The 17,500-nt window shown below is 37.5% G+C and overlaps 1 protein-coding gene across 3 annotated transcripts in view; it reads left to right on the forward strand.

Moving 5' to 3' along the window:
- LOC125048256 (coiled-coil domain-containing protein 115-like) overlaps window positions 1-14,109 on the forward strand; it is a 26,791-nt gene extending 12,682 nt beyond the window's left edge. For 2 of the 3 annotated variants that reach the window (XM_047646869.1, XM_047646870.1), the window contains 2 exons: window positions 3,781-3,881; window positions 10,640-14,109. In XM_047646869.1, the coding sequence (XP_047502825.1) occupies window positions 3,786-3,881; window positions 10,640-11,230 (687 nt within the window). In that variant the 5' untranslated portion in view covers window positions 3,781-3,785 and the 3' untranslated portion in view covers window positions 11,231-14,109. Of the gene's footprint in view, window positions 1-1,239; window positions 1,259-3,780; window positions 3,882-10,639 lie in introns of those variants that run through there. The other variant, XM_047646868.1, reaches the window with a different exon arrangement.
- The last annotated feature ends 3,391 nt before the right edge of the window (window positions 14,110-17,500 follow it).

Raw genomic sequence — 17,500 nt, forward strand, 5'->3', positions numbered from 1 at the left:
AAAGAGTGAGAGTGAGACAAAGAGTGAGAGTGAGACAAAGAGTGAGAGTTAGACAAAGTGAGAGTGAGAGTGAGAGGGGGGGAAGGAAGAGTAAAGGAAAGATTAAAAGCAAAAATAGTGTAAGACAGTCAGTGAATCAATCCGTCAATCAACCAATCAGTCAGTCAGTCAGTCAGTCAGTCAGTCAGTCAGTCAGTCAGTCAGTCAGTCAGTCAGTCAGTCAGTCAGTCAGTCAGTCAGTCCATACATGTATCTAGCCATCTATCTATCCATCAAACTTTGTACATATCACAACATAGTAATCTGTTAATCTATTTATCTGTTTATCAATCTATATACACAAACCCTACAGTATACTATCTCCCCCCCTCCCCCTCCCTCCCCCCACACACATCCATTAAGCTACAAGGGAAGGAATAGATGATGTTACAGCGCAACTAGTCTGAGTCAAGAGTTAAAGATGCCGATTACTAATCAAGATAACCTTGCTTTTTTCCCCACTTCAGGATGAGCCTATTTTATTAATTCACTCAACAGTTCTCTTGCATGCAGACAGACTTGTGTGTAAAGGAGGAGGATTTTACTTGGGCGCACTTGCGTTAAAGTGCAGGTCCTCGCTGCATTATCTGTCTGGTTCATCTTTTGGTTTTGTGGGTGTTTGTCGATGCTGTGTTCCTTGTATTCCCGGTATGCATGATGAAGTGTCCTATTTCGCAAGCAAAATTTAGGTTTTTAGGATCTCAGCTTGAGGTGCTGTCCCTCTCTTTGATATGGGATGCAGAAGGGTATCTTTGATTTTAGGAGACTTTCACTGTCCTTTTCACCTGCTTAAGATACTTTTCTTGAATGGTAAACCACACTACCATACTCTTCTTGTATTTCATTGAAGATGCTGTCCTTGTCCGTCATTTAAGATGCTGTTCTTGTCTTTGGTTTAAAGGATCCTCGTAATGCAAGTACCTAATGCAATCTCCTCTTTAGGCTTAATATGTTTTAAAGAATTTCAGTATGAGAATTTGATCCTGTTCCTGGTTTTAAGTTCTCCAGGCAGCTATTACTCATACATACCATATGTAATCTTGCCTTTTAATTTTGGGCTTTATTCTTATATTTGACATTTTAATATGAGGCTACATGATAATCTCCCAAGTGCAGATTGTTATCTCATAGATAAGTTCTTATCAATCATAGGCTCTGTGATTGGTAGGTGTGGTTGTCAGTCCCTTGTGATTATTGATTGGGGTAGGATGCAGGATGGGTAGGTTGACGAAACTAGCTCAAGTGTCAGTTGTATGGGGACGTGTGACCTAACCTATATATGGTTGAGTAATGTGGCTGCTTGTGTTTAGGGTTACATGAATGGTAATAATTAGTGATTAGGGTTTTATTCATAATGATAAATGGGATTGTGGAAGTATGTGCTTGAGATTGCAGAAATCATGATGATTTGCAATTAGGACTGCATGATTAGAAGTCAGTGGTGCTTAGGGCTATATAAATAGTGGTAATTGGTTGTTAGGGCTACCTGGTTTTCAGTTATTGCTGAGTGGTGAATTGGGTTTTAAGGTTTGGTTGATGAGTGGTTGTTATGGTCACATGGTTAGTGATGAGTGATTAGGACAGCAGGATTAGTGATGAGAAGTGATTGTGATGAATGGGATGATGATTGGTGCTACATGGATGATAACAGATATTGATAAAAGATATATTAAGGCTGATGTAGTGTTTTATATAGAACCAAAACAGTTATTATTTATTTTATCTTGTTGATGGACTCTGTAATTTTCAGTATGGATTTAGTTCACCTTAAGCTGATTCCAACGAATCAAGACTGAATAGTCATTATATTTTATGACTCGCATGTTTCAGAGAGATAGAGTTACTCTTTGTTAGCCCAGAGAGAGAGGCCCAAGAGATCTAAAGCTGGTGGTCTAGACTGCCTAAATCAAGACATTTCCTCTCATGTTATCAATTGGCAGTGTGAGCTTAAAACAAACGCTTAAAAGAGTCATATTGTGGGAGCATTCAGTAACATTGATTTCTTACAGCATATGAGTGAGATGAGGATATATTTAAAAACATTTTTTTTTTTTGTGTGTGTGTGTGTGTGTGTGTGTGTGTGTGTGTGTGTGTTTGTGTGTGTGTGTGTGTGTGTGTGTGTGTGTGTGTGTGTGTGTTTGTGCTGCCAAGCATTGTCATTAATAGGATATATGAGTCTTTTAAGCCTAATTTATAATCTCATTTTACTGCTAGATTTCACTTGATTTGTCCTGTAATTTGTCATGCAAATTAGGAGTAATTGAGTATGACATGAATGAATAATGAATGCTGTGCCCTTTCTGAGGGAATGCTTTCTACCTTATGACTGTACTTGGTTACCTTATTGATTTACCTTATTGCCTTGTTTGTTTACCTTATTGCCTTATTCATGTTTGCTAGTGCTATATTGATTTGCTTTATTACCTTATTCAGGTACCTTTATCATTTTATTTTTATGACTTTATTTAGTTGCTTTATTGCCATGTTCGTTTCTCTTATTATCAGATTTTTTTTTTTTTTTTTTTTTTTTACCTTAGAACTGTTTTTATATCATATTATATCATATATATATATTTTTTTTTATAAATTGTATTTTGGGTTCTATGGCATCGTCAAAAATGTGATTTAAAAAAAAAAAAAATAAATAAATAAATAACAGCTCCTGTACTGCAATTTTAGAAGAGATTGATCATTTTGAATTAGAAAGGGATTTAGGAAACGTGAAATTGGAGAATGAGAAGTGCATGAATGAGTTAGGGATGAGTAAGTATGAGTAAGTATGAGTGAGTGAGTATGAGTAAGTATGAGTAAGTACGAGTGAGTAAGTATGAGTAAGTATGAGTGAGTATGAGTAAGTATGAGTGAGTGAGTATGAGTGAGTATTAATAGGTATAAGTATGAGTAAGTATGAGTGAGTATTAATAGGTATAAGTATGAGTAAGTATGAGTGAGTATTAATAGGTATGAGTAAGTGAGTATGAGTGAATAAGTATGAATAAGTATGAGTGAGTTAGGGATGAGTAAGAGAGAGAGAGAGAGAGAGAGAGAGAGAGAGAGAGAGAGAGAGAGAGAGAGAGAGAGAGAGAGAGAGAGAGAGAGAGAGAGAGAGAGGAGAGGGGTGGAGAGAGAGAGAGGGGTGGAGAGAGAGAGAGGGGTGGAGAGAATTAATATGCAAATCATGTAGGTATGCTACAGCAGTTCTTTGTTTATACTTGACTTCGTTTTGCCTTTGTCAGTTTTTCAAAGACATATTTACTGTGTATTCCCAAATTTGACTGTTATGAAGTAAGCTACTATAGGCTAATGCATAAGAGTAAATACACAATGACTGCATGTAGTTTATATCTTTTGTCTTGCTGTTTATCTTTTTCCTCTCTTTGTGTTGCTGTCATTGCAGTGTCTCAGTCTTAATTAGTGTCTCAGTGTGTCTGTCTCACTCTCAATCTATGTCAGAATCTGATGTGCTACCTGTGTTAGTCTCATTATCATTATCAATGTCTCAGTGTCTCATTCTCTACCTGTTCCAGTGTCTGATTCTCAAAGTTTATCAGGGTTTTCACTCTGTGTCAGTCAGTGTCTTGTTCTCTCTCTGTGAATGTCACTTTTTACTTGTATCATTGTCATGCTCTCTACTTTTGTCCTGTTGGTCAGTCTTAGACCGATTGGAGAACCAACTGTTCGTGAATAGGCCTCCTTTTCATTCGCCAAGGAAAGAAAAATGATTGCTCCTCCCTTTCGCAGATAAGATGGCAACTGGTATCCAGATGACGCGCGAGGCCCTGTGTGATGGGCTGGACCACATGGCTCTGCAGCATCTGACGCTTATGGACCAGCTGATTAGAGTATGTGATGGAAGTGTATCATTCAGATTTATTATTTTACAAAAGGAAGATGAAAAAATCTTAACTCTTGTATTTGTATTGATATTAGGGTCATTCAACTTGCCAGCTATGGACTAGGATATTAAAGATTGTACTGTTCGTGTTGATTACTTCTGTAAAAGGATTGGTTTTCTTTTTATGTTTTTAGTTGATGCTTGGAATATATACTTGTTTATTCAGCATGCTTCTTATGGACCAGCTTAATACAGCATTACTGCACAGAGTAACATGCAGATGATGAGGGTTCTAAAGGATTTATTTTCTTTTATTGTTTATTGTTAATGTTGTGGAATGTTCAGCCGACCTTATTTGTCTATAAATTTCTGTAAAGTGTAAAAAGTGTACTAGGCTTTTGTTATTCTCATATCCTCATATATACTGTTTTTTTCAGGGATTATACACTTAATTACATATTAGTCATAGACTTAGTTGCTTTAAGCAGCCATTATATAAGGACCTGTGGCTCAGATATACGAGTATGGTAATACCTGGATGCGTGGTGAATGCATGTTTAGGTTGAAGCAGAGGTGGCTGTAGACTAACTCGCTGGTTGAAAGAAGAAGGTGGATGTCTGGCCAAGCAGCTTGCATGAGCAGGAGGTATAGAGCAGAAGGAGAGGGTATTTTGACGCCTCTTAGGATGGAGGAATGGCCTCGAGTTGGAGGAAGAATCTGGTAAGAAATTGTGATGTGTAACTCGTTAAAGAGAGGGATGTATTTTGTAGCAAGACCTTTTATTTTATGTTGGTAAATGCAAGGCTAGTAACTTCTGGTTTTCAAAATTTGACAAAGTCCATGTCACAGTTTTGCAAATTCTATTTTGATTTCTTTTCACTCTTATGGGGACTCTCACCATTAATGATAAAAACTGAATAACACATTTGCTTTTCAGTTTATCATTTTACAGATGGATTTATGAAGTACTTTGAAAAATTAGAAGTACTGATAAGACCATAGTGTTGTAATTGTTGTATTGGTTCTAGATTGCACCAACTTAAGGCTGATTTAGTGTTTTAGATAGAGCAAAAACATTTTTTTTTTTTCATCTTGTTGATGGACTGTCATTTTCAGTATGCATTTAGTTAACCTTAAGCTGATTCCAGTGAATCAAGACTGACTAGTCATTACATTATATGACTTGCATGTTTCAAGTAACTCGTTCTTAGCACAGAGAGAGGCTCAAGAGATAAAGGGTGCCATATTCATTGCACTGAGTTACATAGACAATATGAAGGATTTTAAAGCTGCAAAATCCAGAGGGTCATTCACTAAAAATAAGAATTGTTCTTTTTTTTTCTCTGTGTACAGGTGCTTGTTGCATGCAGCCAGCAAGGGTCTTGTCATTGTTGGTGCTAATTGTTGGTGCTAATTTTCTACTAACTGTAGTCTGTTTTCCCAAATGAATTGAGTAGCTCCACAAACTGTACTATTATTGTATTATAAATATATAATTTTACATTGCTATTAGCCTTGTAATTGTGATAAGTTAATATTAATAATACTAACAACAGTAGTGACATTAGCATTAGCATTACAGCATTAAAAGAAAAAGATCCTAAAAAACTCAGGGAAGGCATATAACGACTAATTCATTACTTGGTGACTGAGCACTTCTGGAGCCATGTATGTGTAGACATATTTCACAATATAATACTACAGTAAATATCCCGTTTTCCGGGCTGCATTAGATTATGATAGTGTGAACAGTTATGATGATAACAACAATAGAAAATATATGGTTTCACTGATCAATGAAAATATATTCCAGGCAAGCCATTCTGTAGATCCTTTCAGTTTATGTGCGAGTTTTGGTCGGGAGGGCATACAATTATGCAATTTGAGAGTCCCTTTTTGATATTGTGTCATTTCTTTTCTAACTTCTTAATTTGCAGGTATGAGGTTTTCCCTGGAGGTTGAATGGTTAAATTGCCAGAATCACAGTATTTAACTTTTCCTGAATAAATGACATGCATGAATTTTGTTGATTTCTCAGGCTTGAAATATACCAGGCAATATGTGGAGTATGAGTGACAATGTGCATTTAGCATCTCAGAAACTTAGTGATTCAATTTGATGAACTTTGATAGCAATTTATCCCAAGCATCCTTTTAGTGACAGCACCCTCTCTACCTCAGGGTGCCTCTTATAATGAGCACAGAAGTATAGTAGTAAGGAAAGTCATGGTATTATAAAGAACTCTCAATGTAATGTGTAGTATTTCAGTTTATTAAATACAAAACCCTTTCTGGTTGGTAGATATACTTTTTTTTTTGAGTAGTGTTACATTATTCAGTAACATTATGTGGTCTCCCTTTTTCAGGGTTGCTCTTAAAGAAATGCCAGCATTTGTTTTTATTTTTACAAATTAATTTGGAGAAAGGGGAGCTAGGAGAGCATGTAGAAAAATGTAAAGAAACTATACATTTTATTTTTGCTTTATGGTTGTAATAACATATTATTGTGACTCATTGTATCTCTGTATATAGTGTTCATATTATCATTAATATAGTTTCAGGAATAGTATTTTAGGGGACAGTCTTTGGTTAACCCCTTAGACCATCATGTCATGTAAAAATCTGGGTTACAGGAAAAGACTTGCCATGAGTGCACAAACCTATTGGGAGGTTTAATTTACTCCTTTGGTGATTTGGCATTAATTCCATTGATGTATGAATGTGGAGTTTTATGTCTGTGAGTGGTGACTGGAGGACGCCATATCCATGCTCAGCATCGTATTCCTGGTGCTGTGTGCTGGTTGTATTATAGAGAATTGAATATTGCGTAAATAAAAAGAAAAAAAAAGACAAATAACATAGTGTTACATAGGTTTATTTTTCTTGCACTGAGTTGTAGACTACCTAGAGAGATGATTAGAGTCTGTACAATACAAAGAAAAAAAATGATTAGCATCTGGATAATGCAAGTCAAATGGTAAATATGGACATAGGAAAATGGCCAAAAAGCTAAAAATGCTTATGCATAAAAAGAATAAATAACTTTGCAAATAGGAGGCATAGAGTCTTGGCACTCCGTACATGTGTCCGCATGTGCCCAGCCTGCAAGCAGCCAACCAGCAGAGTGGCCACTCATGTAAGCCTAATGCCTGAATTTTTGGGTGTTTTGATTACTGTGATGGAACCAGATCCAATGGGTTAATTGCCAATGTTTCATCTGTAATGTTAATATACTTTGATATTTTAAGTGGATACTGATAATTAATAAGTAATTTTTTTTCCTGCATTTTAACAACTTTGTTATTGTAATATCTTCTACGTTAAACACAACCAATAGTTATTAGCATTCCCCAGTCAAATTTGGTAATTTATGTATCATTTTTTCATCTAGAGGGTACCCCAGATATCAATCTCTTTGTTGTTTTCTGTTGTACAGATTGTTGATGAATACTGTGAATGGTGAATGTTATGTTTTGGATGAATATTGTGGTTTGGATGAGTGCTGTGCTTATGAATATTGCAACCTATTTTTACATTATTTGATGTTTTCATTTTCATTTTTTCATGCACTATCTCTGTATCAGAGGAACTTATTTCCTCAGGTTTGGATTAAATTCTAAACTCTAAATCATGATGTGTAGATACATAATGATCTCTAGTCTTATGGAAATATAAAAATAACACTGAAAGGACTTGGACTATTAACCATTAACGCCTGGGGTCTAGATGCTGCACTGCCTGCACATGACCCAAAATTAGGGTAAATTTGGGCATGAGGCTTACTTGAACAGCCACTCTGACAGGTGTGTGGCTATATTTGTCATTTGAATTGCTTTATCCACATGGTGATAGACTCCATATCATAACTCAGGGCAGTAATGATAATAATTAACATATTGTTATTCATCATAACACACGTATGGTATATTTCACACTTTATTATTTATGGAAATCAGCTCCTTCCCTAAATGCCCACTGAGTCTAATCACCCTCCAAAATCTTTGTTCACACATGGCAAGTCATTCTCTCATTACAGCAAGTTCCTGTCACCCTGGCTATCAGGCAATTTTTTCCATGATGGCATGTTCATGTCACCCACCCCTCAAGCTAAATATTTTTATGAAAAGATGGTTACATCATCCAGATCATAGGGGTTAAGATGAGGCACTAGTTGATTAAAAGTTAGTAGCATTTTAGAATTGATATTTATAGGAAACAAGTTTTTAATTAACTTTTTTGGTAGAAGTAGATATTAATCAAGTAATAAGTGGATATTTAATCTAAATATTACATATAATAAGACTGTCTTTTGGTATGGAACACATTTCTAGAAAAGGAAAAGTCTTTTTGTTTTAAGAATTGTTTTTTGATGTACATGTAGATCCTAGGATGGTCTTCACAGTATTTACTCTGTTGCACAGCTACAGAGGCCTGAAGTTACTTAATCAAGATGAAAAGAAAGTGGCAGACAACCTTATCTGGAAAGTGATCTTTGTTAACCCCTATGATCCAGATGATGTGACCATCGTGTCATGAAAAAATTTGGCTTTAGGGGTGGGTGATATGAGCATGCTGTCATGGGAAAATTTGGCTGTGGGCCGGGGTGATGTGAACTTGCTGTTGGGAGGATTTGGGCTAAAGACAGGGGTGATGAAAAGTAATTTCCATGAGTGAACAAAGCTCTTGAAAGATGATGAGACTCATCTAGGAAGGGACTATTGCACTATTTCCATTGATAAATGAGTGTGAAATGTACAATATGTGAGTCATGGTGGAATAGAACTAGCTCCAAGGAGTACTCTATTTCCATGCTCAGGATCCTTTTCTTGGCTGCCGTGACTAGCAGCTCGGGTTGTATTACAGAAAATTGAATGTAATGAAAAAAAAAAATTACACAAATTTAAAGAAATGTAACTTATTGTTATTATTATTGCACTATTTATGGACTACCCAAAGAGATGATATGGAGTCTGTACAAGGAAAACAGCCTATTTCCATGTGGATAAAGCAAATCAAATGACAAATATAGAAATTGGAAAGTGGCAAGAAAGCAAAAAAAGCTTATACAGAAAAATAAAAAATAAAATTGCAAAGGGGTAGCATAGAGTCTTGTCACTGCACATGAGTGTTTGCATGCGGCCAGCCTACAAGCTACACACCCGTGAGAGTGGCTGCTCAAGTAAGCCTAATACTGATATTTTGGGCCACATGATGGCAGTGAAGCATCCGGATCCAATGGATTAATGCCATGCAGTTTACTCTTTTGCCAGATCCCATCCTCATCATTGACAACTACATAAGAAGTGTTTAGTTACCAGTAAGCAGCTATATTTTGGAGATCAGAGAGACCTTGAAAAGGCTGTTGATCAAATCTCCAGAAAAGTTTTGTGGACCATGTATAAAATAGGATTGGAGAAATGGCTGGTACAGCTGGTGAAGTACTGTAGTCAGAGTTGGTGATTCATACAACAGTGTACATGAAGTGGGAGATCACAAAGGTTCAGTCCTTAGCTTTCTACTGCCTGTGATATTGCTAGAAGACCTGTCTAGGGATCTCTGAATTGAAAACTCTATGCAGAAGATCTGTTCATAGTGACAGAAACCCTTGAAAGGAGAAAGGTGCTCTGGAAAGTGGGCTTGGAGAGCAAGGGATATTGAGTCACTGGGAAGACCAAGATTATGATTACAAGTGTGGATTATACTATTGTAATAGAAGCAGGTAAATGTCCTTGCTCAGTCTGTGATGTCAGAGTCAGCAACAACTCTATTTTTGGAGGCAGCTCCCTCTGGGGATATTTTTTAAAGAAATGGAGACCAGTCTAGATGCACTTGAAGTAATGGTGTCCTACTATTGTGGTGCCATCAGCTGGTAGTGGCAGTGAGTCGGCTTCCATTACAAGGATCAAGATTGCTTAGAGGAATTTCAAGCATCTGCTACATCTTTCTGAAAAACAGTGTTTGCAAGGAAGACCTGGGCATTCACATTTCCTTGGACAAAATCCTGGAGTGGAACAATAATGCAGTGAATTATTAATTATCAAGTAATCAGTATAATAAACAGCTCAGTTCTGGTGATCTTGGTACAGAAACTGAGGATTGCTGATTTTCTTTGAGAGCCTACTGGAACATAGTATTGAGATGACATAAACAAGTCAAAGTTATTCAATTTGCAATAAAGAATGTACCAATTTAAACCTAAGAAGACCTGAGAAGAGACTGTAAAGAGAAATAGATGAAATAATTGTTGTTCCCCATGATTGGTCAGTCTGGAATAGGGCTCCGAGATCCTGTACCTTGGATGAGGATTGTGGATGATGATCATGATGATGAATATGCAAAAATATTTACAAGTGATAATAGATGAACTTGAGAATGATGTGTGGGAAGCTGTTCTTGACTTGGAGAAAAAAAAAGTCATGAATAAGAGATAGAAGAGGTAGTTTTGTCCATAACAATGAGAATTTAAATACCAGTTAGGAGTAATGTGCTCATCGAGGACAGACAGTTGAATTCACACGTTAGCTCCATCTTGCTCTATAGATTTGAGGCTAAATGTGTGGAAAGTTAGAAAGTAGTGATCTGGTGTAGGGGGCTGTGTCAAGGAATGCTTGTTTATAGTTATGGATTTGCTAAAAGCTAACTTGACACATTTGCTGATACAAACCGACTCAGATCAACTTGCCACTTGTTATATCATTCTGTTAATGGTTGCTTCATAATGGAACTATATACCATCATTATAATTATTTATTTTTTTTCTTTTCAGACGAAGATGATCTTAGAAGAGCATATGCGAAGTGGCTTCTTCCTGCTGGGCAAAACTCGCTACGTCCTGGGTTGCAATGCCATTAGTACCTTGCAGTTGCCGTCAGAGGAGAGAGAAGTAGATCCCCTCGTGTCAGTCATCTCGACACCAGTCAGGATTGAAAGATACGACGGGGAAATCATCTACCAGGAGATGAACACGGAATTTGCAGATCCTGTTGTGTCTCTCCCTGTTGAGGTGGAAGAAGACAACGTGTCTGATATGTATACCCAGGAAGATGATCCTGTCGAAGGGTTAAGGCAGAGGATCTCCAATTTACAAGGAGAACCGCCTGAAGACAGAGAAGAGGGTGACAGAGAACAGTACAGTACAGATCAAATTAAAAAGAAAGTCATTAACAGAGATCCTATCAGATGGTTTTCAGTTTTGCCACCACAGACTCTCAAACAAGCGCAGACGGATTTCAAGACTGCAATTCAAATAAGTGCAAAGTGTGCCACTTTATTAGGACAGTTAAAAGCAGTGTGTAATGAGTACAAGCGGCTGGCTAAAATCAAGTCGAAAATTGATAACATTGAGAAGGAATCTTGATCGTTGTGGCTTGACGACGAGGGGTTGCTCAAGGAGAGGGAAAAAGCGTACTTGAGGCATTTACATTCCTAATGGTAAAGGTTATTTGCAAGGATTTTTATGGTTTTAACCCCTCTGGGAAGGTTTTGAGTCTGCTTTTAGCTTCAAGATAGTTAATGAAGTCTTTGTTTTTCAGTTCTGATATACATTCCATGGTACACAATATAGCTACAAACATCTGCAGATTATAATTAACTATGAATATACTATAGATATAGAAAAGAGAAGAAAACAAGAGAATAACAGTTATAATCCCCTTTTACTCTTCAGAAGATAGCCATGCACTCTCAGAGTATGTGATACTAAGATAAATTAACTTATACAGGTATTCTAAGATAAAGTAAAGAACAAATCACATACAGATATGTTTAAGGGAGATGATAGATCTTTATTTTGTACTGTCACCATTACAATGCCTTAATGATACTAATGATAAGAGGATAAGAAGACAGGGTAGAGCATGGACACTTGTATAACTTGCACATTAAATGGTAAATGCAAAAGGGTTTGAATATCCTTGTTCATCCCAAAAGTTTTTTTGGTGACCAAATATTGATTAAATTTTTTTTCCCAAATATGTCTTATATTTTGAATCTTAATTTAAGGACTACAAGGTAGATATATATTGATGTGTGGTAATACCATATACAGAATAATTGAGAAAATTAAAAAATTCATATAAATTGATGTTCATAAGCACGCATCAGATTTCCTTTAAAAGGTATGTAATCATGCAATAATTGGTATCAGATGGTTAGTGTTAAAAGTGATAATAGATAGCAAATTGACAATTAATACAAATGGAAGTGTGAGAAGTTACTTTACTTAAAAAACCAACAAAAAACCAACATAAAAACTGAAATGCAATAGAGAACAGTATATAAAATTACACATATAAAAAAAATAATGATCTCCCTGTTTATAAAATTTTTACCCTGTTCATAAGACTGAGCACTGTAAGATGGAGAATCAATGCCTATTATTCAGGAATAATTTGATATGTTAATAAAGTAGAGCAAAATTGCCAGATACAGCCATCTGTCTGGTAGTTTGCTGCTGGCTAAGGATAGACAACCAGACACCAACATCCGCTTGTGTACGTCGTTGCTCAGTTGGCTGGGTTTGATTGTGTGGAAGAGACCTATAAGAGGCTACGGAAAGGCAAAAATGAGAAAAAAAAGAAAAGAATCTGGAAATTCCTGAGTAGATAAAGGTAAGATATTAAGAAAGTAACATTTATATTGTAAGTTACATGGGTAGTCTTTTCCAGCTCTGTAAGCAGCACAACATTTTGCACAGAATGGGAAGTTATAGATATTGCAATGAATTGCAATAGAATATGTTTTTATAGAATATGTAAAAGTACTATAATTGTATAATTATAAAGATGGTAACATTTGAATTGCATAGAGTTAAATAGCAGGGAAAAAAGTGTTTTGTATGCCATATGTTACAAATGTCTTGCAGTTCCATATAGTTACTTAATGACAAGCAAAGATGAGAGGGTAAGAAAGAAAATTATTTTTATTATGTCATATTAGGAAAAGAAAAGCATCATATGAGCATGTCCATTGAAGAGCAAATAAATCTAAATATGTGGAAATATCTATAAAATTAGGGATTAAACTTTAGACTTACTGTTACCTGAATGGTTTTAATAAATGCTTTTTGAATTAACTTATCATATCAACAACATATTATGGTGGAATATGGTGCTATGGCTAAATGTAAGAAAATGTATGAATGAGAATGAATATCTTCACAATACAAGAGATGTATTTGACCGGTTTCGATTCTATCTTCGTCAGATTTCTGACGAAGATAGAATCAAAATTGGTCAAATACATCTCTTGTATTGTGAAGATATTCATTCTCAGTCATACCTTTTCTACATTTGTCAACATGAATGCGGTTCATGAATAAGTAAATAAAAAGTTGGTTTTCATTTGTAATACTTGGAGATTCTGTATTATTTACTTCAATTTTGTGAAATGTAGGGCCACTACATGTATCAGTTTTATTAGTATTTTGTAGTGCAGTTGTATACAATTATTTCAGATAAAATTGATATGCTTGGTCAAAATATACCCCCCCCCCCCCCCCTAATCCCTTGCTCATTGTTGATGCACGAGGGCTTAGGAGATGGAGACTCAGGCCCAATGTAAGAGATCACCCCGACCTTGGACCTCAGCCCTTACCTCAACTAATTTTGCATGGTCTTTACTTCCCCCTCCCCCCCTTCCTTTCTTCTCTTCTTCATCATCCCCGTCTTCTGTCGACTTCCTAAGATGTAAGAGCCGTGCTGAAAGGATGAAAGTTTGGCTTTATGTCAATCATGAAAAGCCTCCGGGAGCCTTGGGCTTGGTGTTCCCTTGGTTGATTGTCAAGCTCTTACCCCTCATGGGGACCCTGAGGAGTACACTGTTTCCTCTCCCTATTTATTTCAGGCTCACCATGGCCAGTAATGAATATTTTTTACCCTTATTAGGGGCATTAAGGCTTGCTTGGTTGTATGGAATAATCTTCCATCTCATATACAGGATGCCTCGTCTCTTCCATCTTTCAAGAGGCTTCTGAAATCGCATATATTATCGCAGTATTAAATGTCCACACTGTGAACAAATCAATGAACCATAGTGTTTATTCAGTATCTTTTCTTTGCCATTAACTATTAACTTATAAAATGCCTTGAAACTGTGTGCATAACCTTGTTTTGTGTAACTACCAGTGAGCTGCCCTAAGAGTGTATCCGCGCTCTGGAAGACTCAGCCACTACTTTCTTGTAAACTGTACCTTGTAATTTATTTCTTTGAGGCTTAATAAATATTTTCGAATTTGAATTTGAATTTGAACTAGCCTATCTAAATTCTGTTTCATTGCTTTCCTGACCCCTGCCTTTCCTTTGTCCAAGGCTCCGACTGATACTAATACCCACTCCTCGATGTTAGCTTTCAACTCTGTCCATTCCGAATCATCCAGCCAGATCATTACTCATCCTTCAGAATATACCCCTTGCTCTCTCCTAACATCCTCCACTCCATCTTCTACTGTGCAGTCTTCTTCATAGTCTACCCCCACCCCCCTTACTACTACTCTTCATCCTTATGGTTCTCCTTCCAACAGTACTACCTCTCTCTACCTCCACATTTTCCTCCCGCCCTTGTCCTTCTACTACTTCCACCTCTGCAAACCTTTTGAGTCCCCTTTTTGGCCCAGCCAAGTGGGATCGATTCTTTGTGATTCCCCCTACAGCCCCATACTCTGACAATACCCTTCTCTTCAAGCAAGGTCTCCAAAAACAAGTAGGTGAAGTTTCCTTTCGCAGTCGTTCCGATTGTTCAAGTCTTCTCACAGTTACATCTGTGTTCCAAGCTCGTGCACTATCTACCCTGACTGACCTCGCTGGTAAACCTATGCCTGCCCAACCTCACTCCTCCCTTAATACTTGTACCAGCATTGTTTCCGTCTCTCCAACTGACTGAACTGTCTATGACAAGTACTGGTCAGACTGTGAAAGTGATTTGCTGGCATGCCTCGTCAACTATGATGCAGTGGCAGTCCAGTGCTACACTATTCCTTCCAGAGGCCAATGTAATGTAAATCCTACAACAATATTGCCAAGATTAACTTCCATCGACATGACCTCCCCAGCGAAGTTTATATTGACCTTACTGACCTCTTCCCCAATAATGTAAAAAATGTTGGCGTTTTGGCCACCCAGCCAAACACTATTGCTCAACAGCCCACTGCCTTCTATGTGCCCAGCCTGGTCATGACCGTTCATGCATGTGTGACAATAGTGGTGCTCCCATAATATATTTTATATGAGCTGCCCTGCCAACAAGCTTGAATCTGAGGTTGTAGTTCTTAGATTCAAGCTAGGCTTCACTCAGTGTGAGGCCAGACAAGAAGCACGCCGATGAGGTTTTTCTCTTTCTACCTATTCCAAAGCTGTACTTCGCTCTGTTCCTCACCCATCTTCTCAAGAAGTCTCAACACCTTCCTCAGTAGCTCTTCCCACTACCCTGAACCAACATATCTCTACTACTTATCTCTGCTCCCCTAGTCGAATTCCTTTTCCAGTCTAAATCCAGATACTCCAATCTCTACCGCTTCCCCAGTGCCTACCCCTCCCCCTTCTTCTCACTCTTCCTGTCACACCAGACAATCTAAACGTTCCACTCCATCTTCTCCCATAACTTCTCCCACACCCACCTCTCCCTCTGTTCCTCGGACATCTATTCCCTCTTCTGCTCCACATCAGAAAACCTTTGTTTCTCAGACCTCCCCACCCAACTCCCTCCAGAAACTCTTGAAGACATCCAAAAGTTCGTAAGTTCATAAACATGACTCAAGAGAATGATCTATTCCTTCATCCATCCTCTTAACCCTTTTATTTGCTCTACATTCAAAATATCTGCCGATATCCATCCTCCTTCTCCTCAAGTTCCCCCTACTCCTCTTCCTCCCACTCCCCCAAAAACACCCAATCCTTTCCTCCTCTGTGTGCACCACCACATGTTAGGCATCGTTGTAGTCTTTACAATTTCAGTTTTAAATAGGCAGTGACTTTCTCAACTGGAGTCTAGTCCTCTTTCTAATCAAGAAGTTATAAGTTTCCTTCTTTATAAGCCGAATAGATTATTTCTTTGAAGTTTGTTTGATTAATTATTTTGTGCCACAATACTTTTAATTTGAGGTTTGGTAGTAAGTTCTGCTTTTATCTTACTTATACCACATTAAAAAAAATCCTTTTGCATGATTACCACACTTGATAAGTTTCTTCATTTAATGATGCTTATTAACCATCACACTATCAGCTTCAGGAAGGGAGTTTACTGTGGAGTTTTGTGTTCTTACTGATTACAAACTAAGAAGAATTTCCTTCTCAAATAAAACCATGCAGTATAATTTCTGTAGATTTTCTCGACTAATTTGTTTTATGATTTCTCTGCAGTTTTCCTAATATTGAATATTTTGTTTCATTTGATGCTTGTGAGCCTCAACACTTTTATCTCAAAGTTGGCCTGGAATCCATTAATTTTCAAACCTTTTGCAATATAACTCCATGCTCTGACAAACCAAAGGAAACAAATACTTTTACTCAGAGTTTCTCTTTGTAATCAAGAACAGCCGAAATCTCCTTCCTTCTCCAACGTGACGTCATATTGGAGAATTCCTTGTTTCCAGGCCAAAGGTGAGGTTTGGTGTTTCTGTAGATGGACCTTGCTAAGGAAGGCCAGGTGAGGAGTGAAGGGAAACGGGGAGATCACTCACTCCTCTTTTATTTTGAAAGGGCTCGCTTGATATGTCCAGATGGTTGATTTGTGTTATTATTGTGTCTGTGTAAGGATGGTGGTGGTGGTGCTGATGGTGGTAATGGTGGTGATGGTGGTAACAGTGGTGGTGATGGTGGTGGTAATGGTGGTGATGGGGGTGATGGTGGTGATGGTGGTGATGATGGTGATGGTGGTGATGGTGGTGATGGTGATGATGGTGGTGGTAATGGTGGTGGTGGTCATGGTGGTGATGGTGGTGATGGTAATGGTGGTAATGATGGTGATGATGGTGGTGGTAATGGTGATGGTGGTGATGGTGGTGATGATAGTGATGGTGGTGCTTGTGGTAATGGTGGTAATGGTGATGATGGTGATGATAATTATAATTGATAATGCGAATTGATAATGATGAAATTAATGTTATTGCTAATGATAATAGCAATTTTGATTGCAATTTTAATGATAATAATGATATTAAAAATAGCAATGATGATGATAGCAATAACTGTGATAGTAATAATAATAGTAATTGTAATCACATTGATAATATAAACAGTTGTAATGATAATAAAGAAATGATAGTGATATATCTGATAAAGGTATAATCGAAACCGGTCAAATACATCTTTCACAGTGAAGATATTCATTCTTATCAGTACAATTTATATATAATAATAGTGATACATCCCCCCCCCCCCCCACCAATCCCTTGCTCGTTGCTGTCGTGGGGGGGGGGGGGGTAAGAGATGGGGACTGAGGCATAGTGTAAGGGATCCCCCCTGCCTTGGTCCTCGGCCCTTGCCTCGACTAATTTTGCAGGGTCGTTTATTCCCCTTTCCTCTTCCTTATCCCCTTGTTCTGTCCACTTATCGTTAAACTCATTTTTTGCCGTTTTCGCCACAGTGCTTGTATCAAAATGCTTCCTATTCCCTTAACTCCGTCCCTTTCTAAC

This window comes from Penaeus chinensis, chromosome 43, assembly GCF_019202785.1.
Source record: "Penaeus chinensis breed Huanghai No. 1 chromosome 43, ASM1920278v2, whole genome shotgun sequence".
Classification (NCBI taxonomy): domain Eukaryota; kingdom Metazoa; phylum Arthropoda; class Malacostraca; order Decapoda; family Penaeidae; genus Penaeus; species Penaeus chinensis.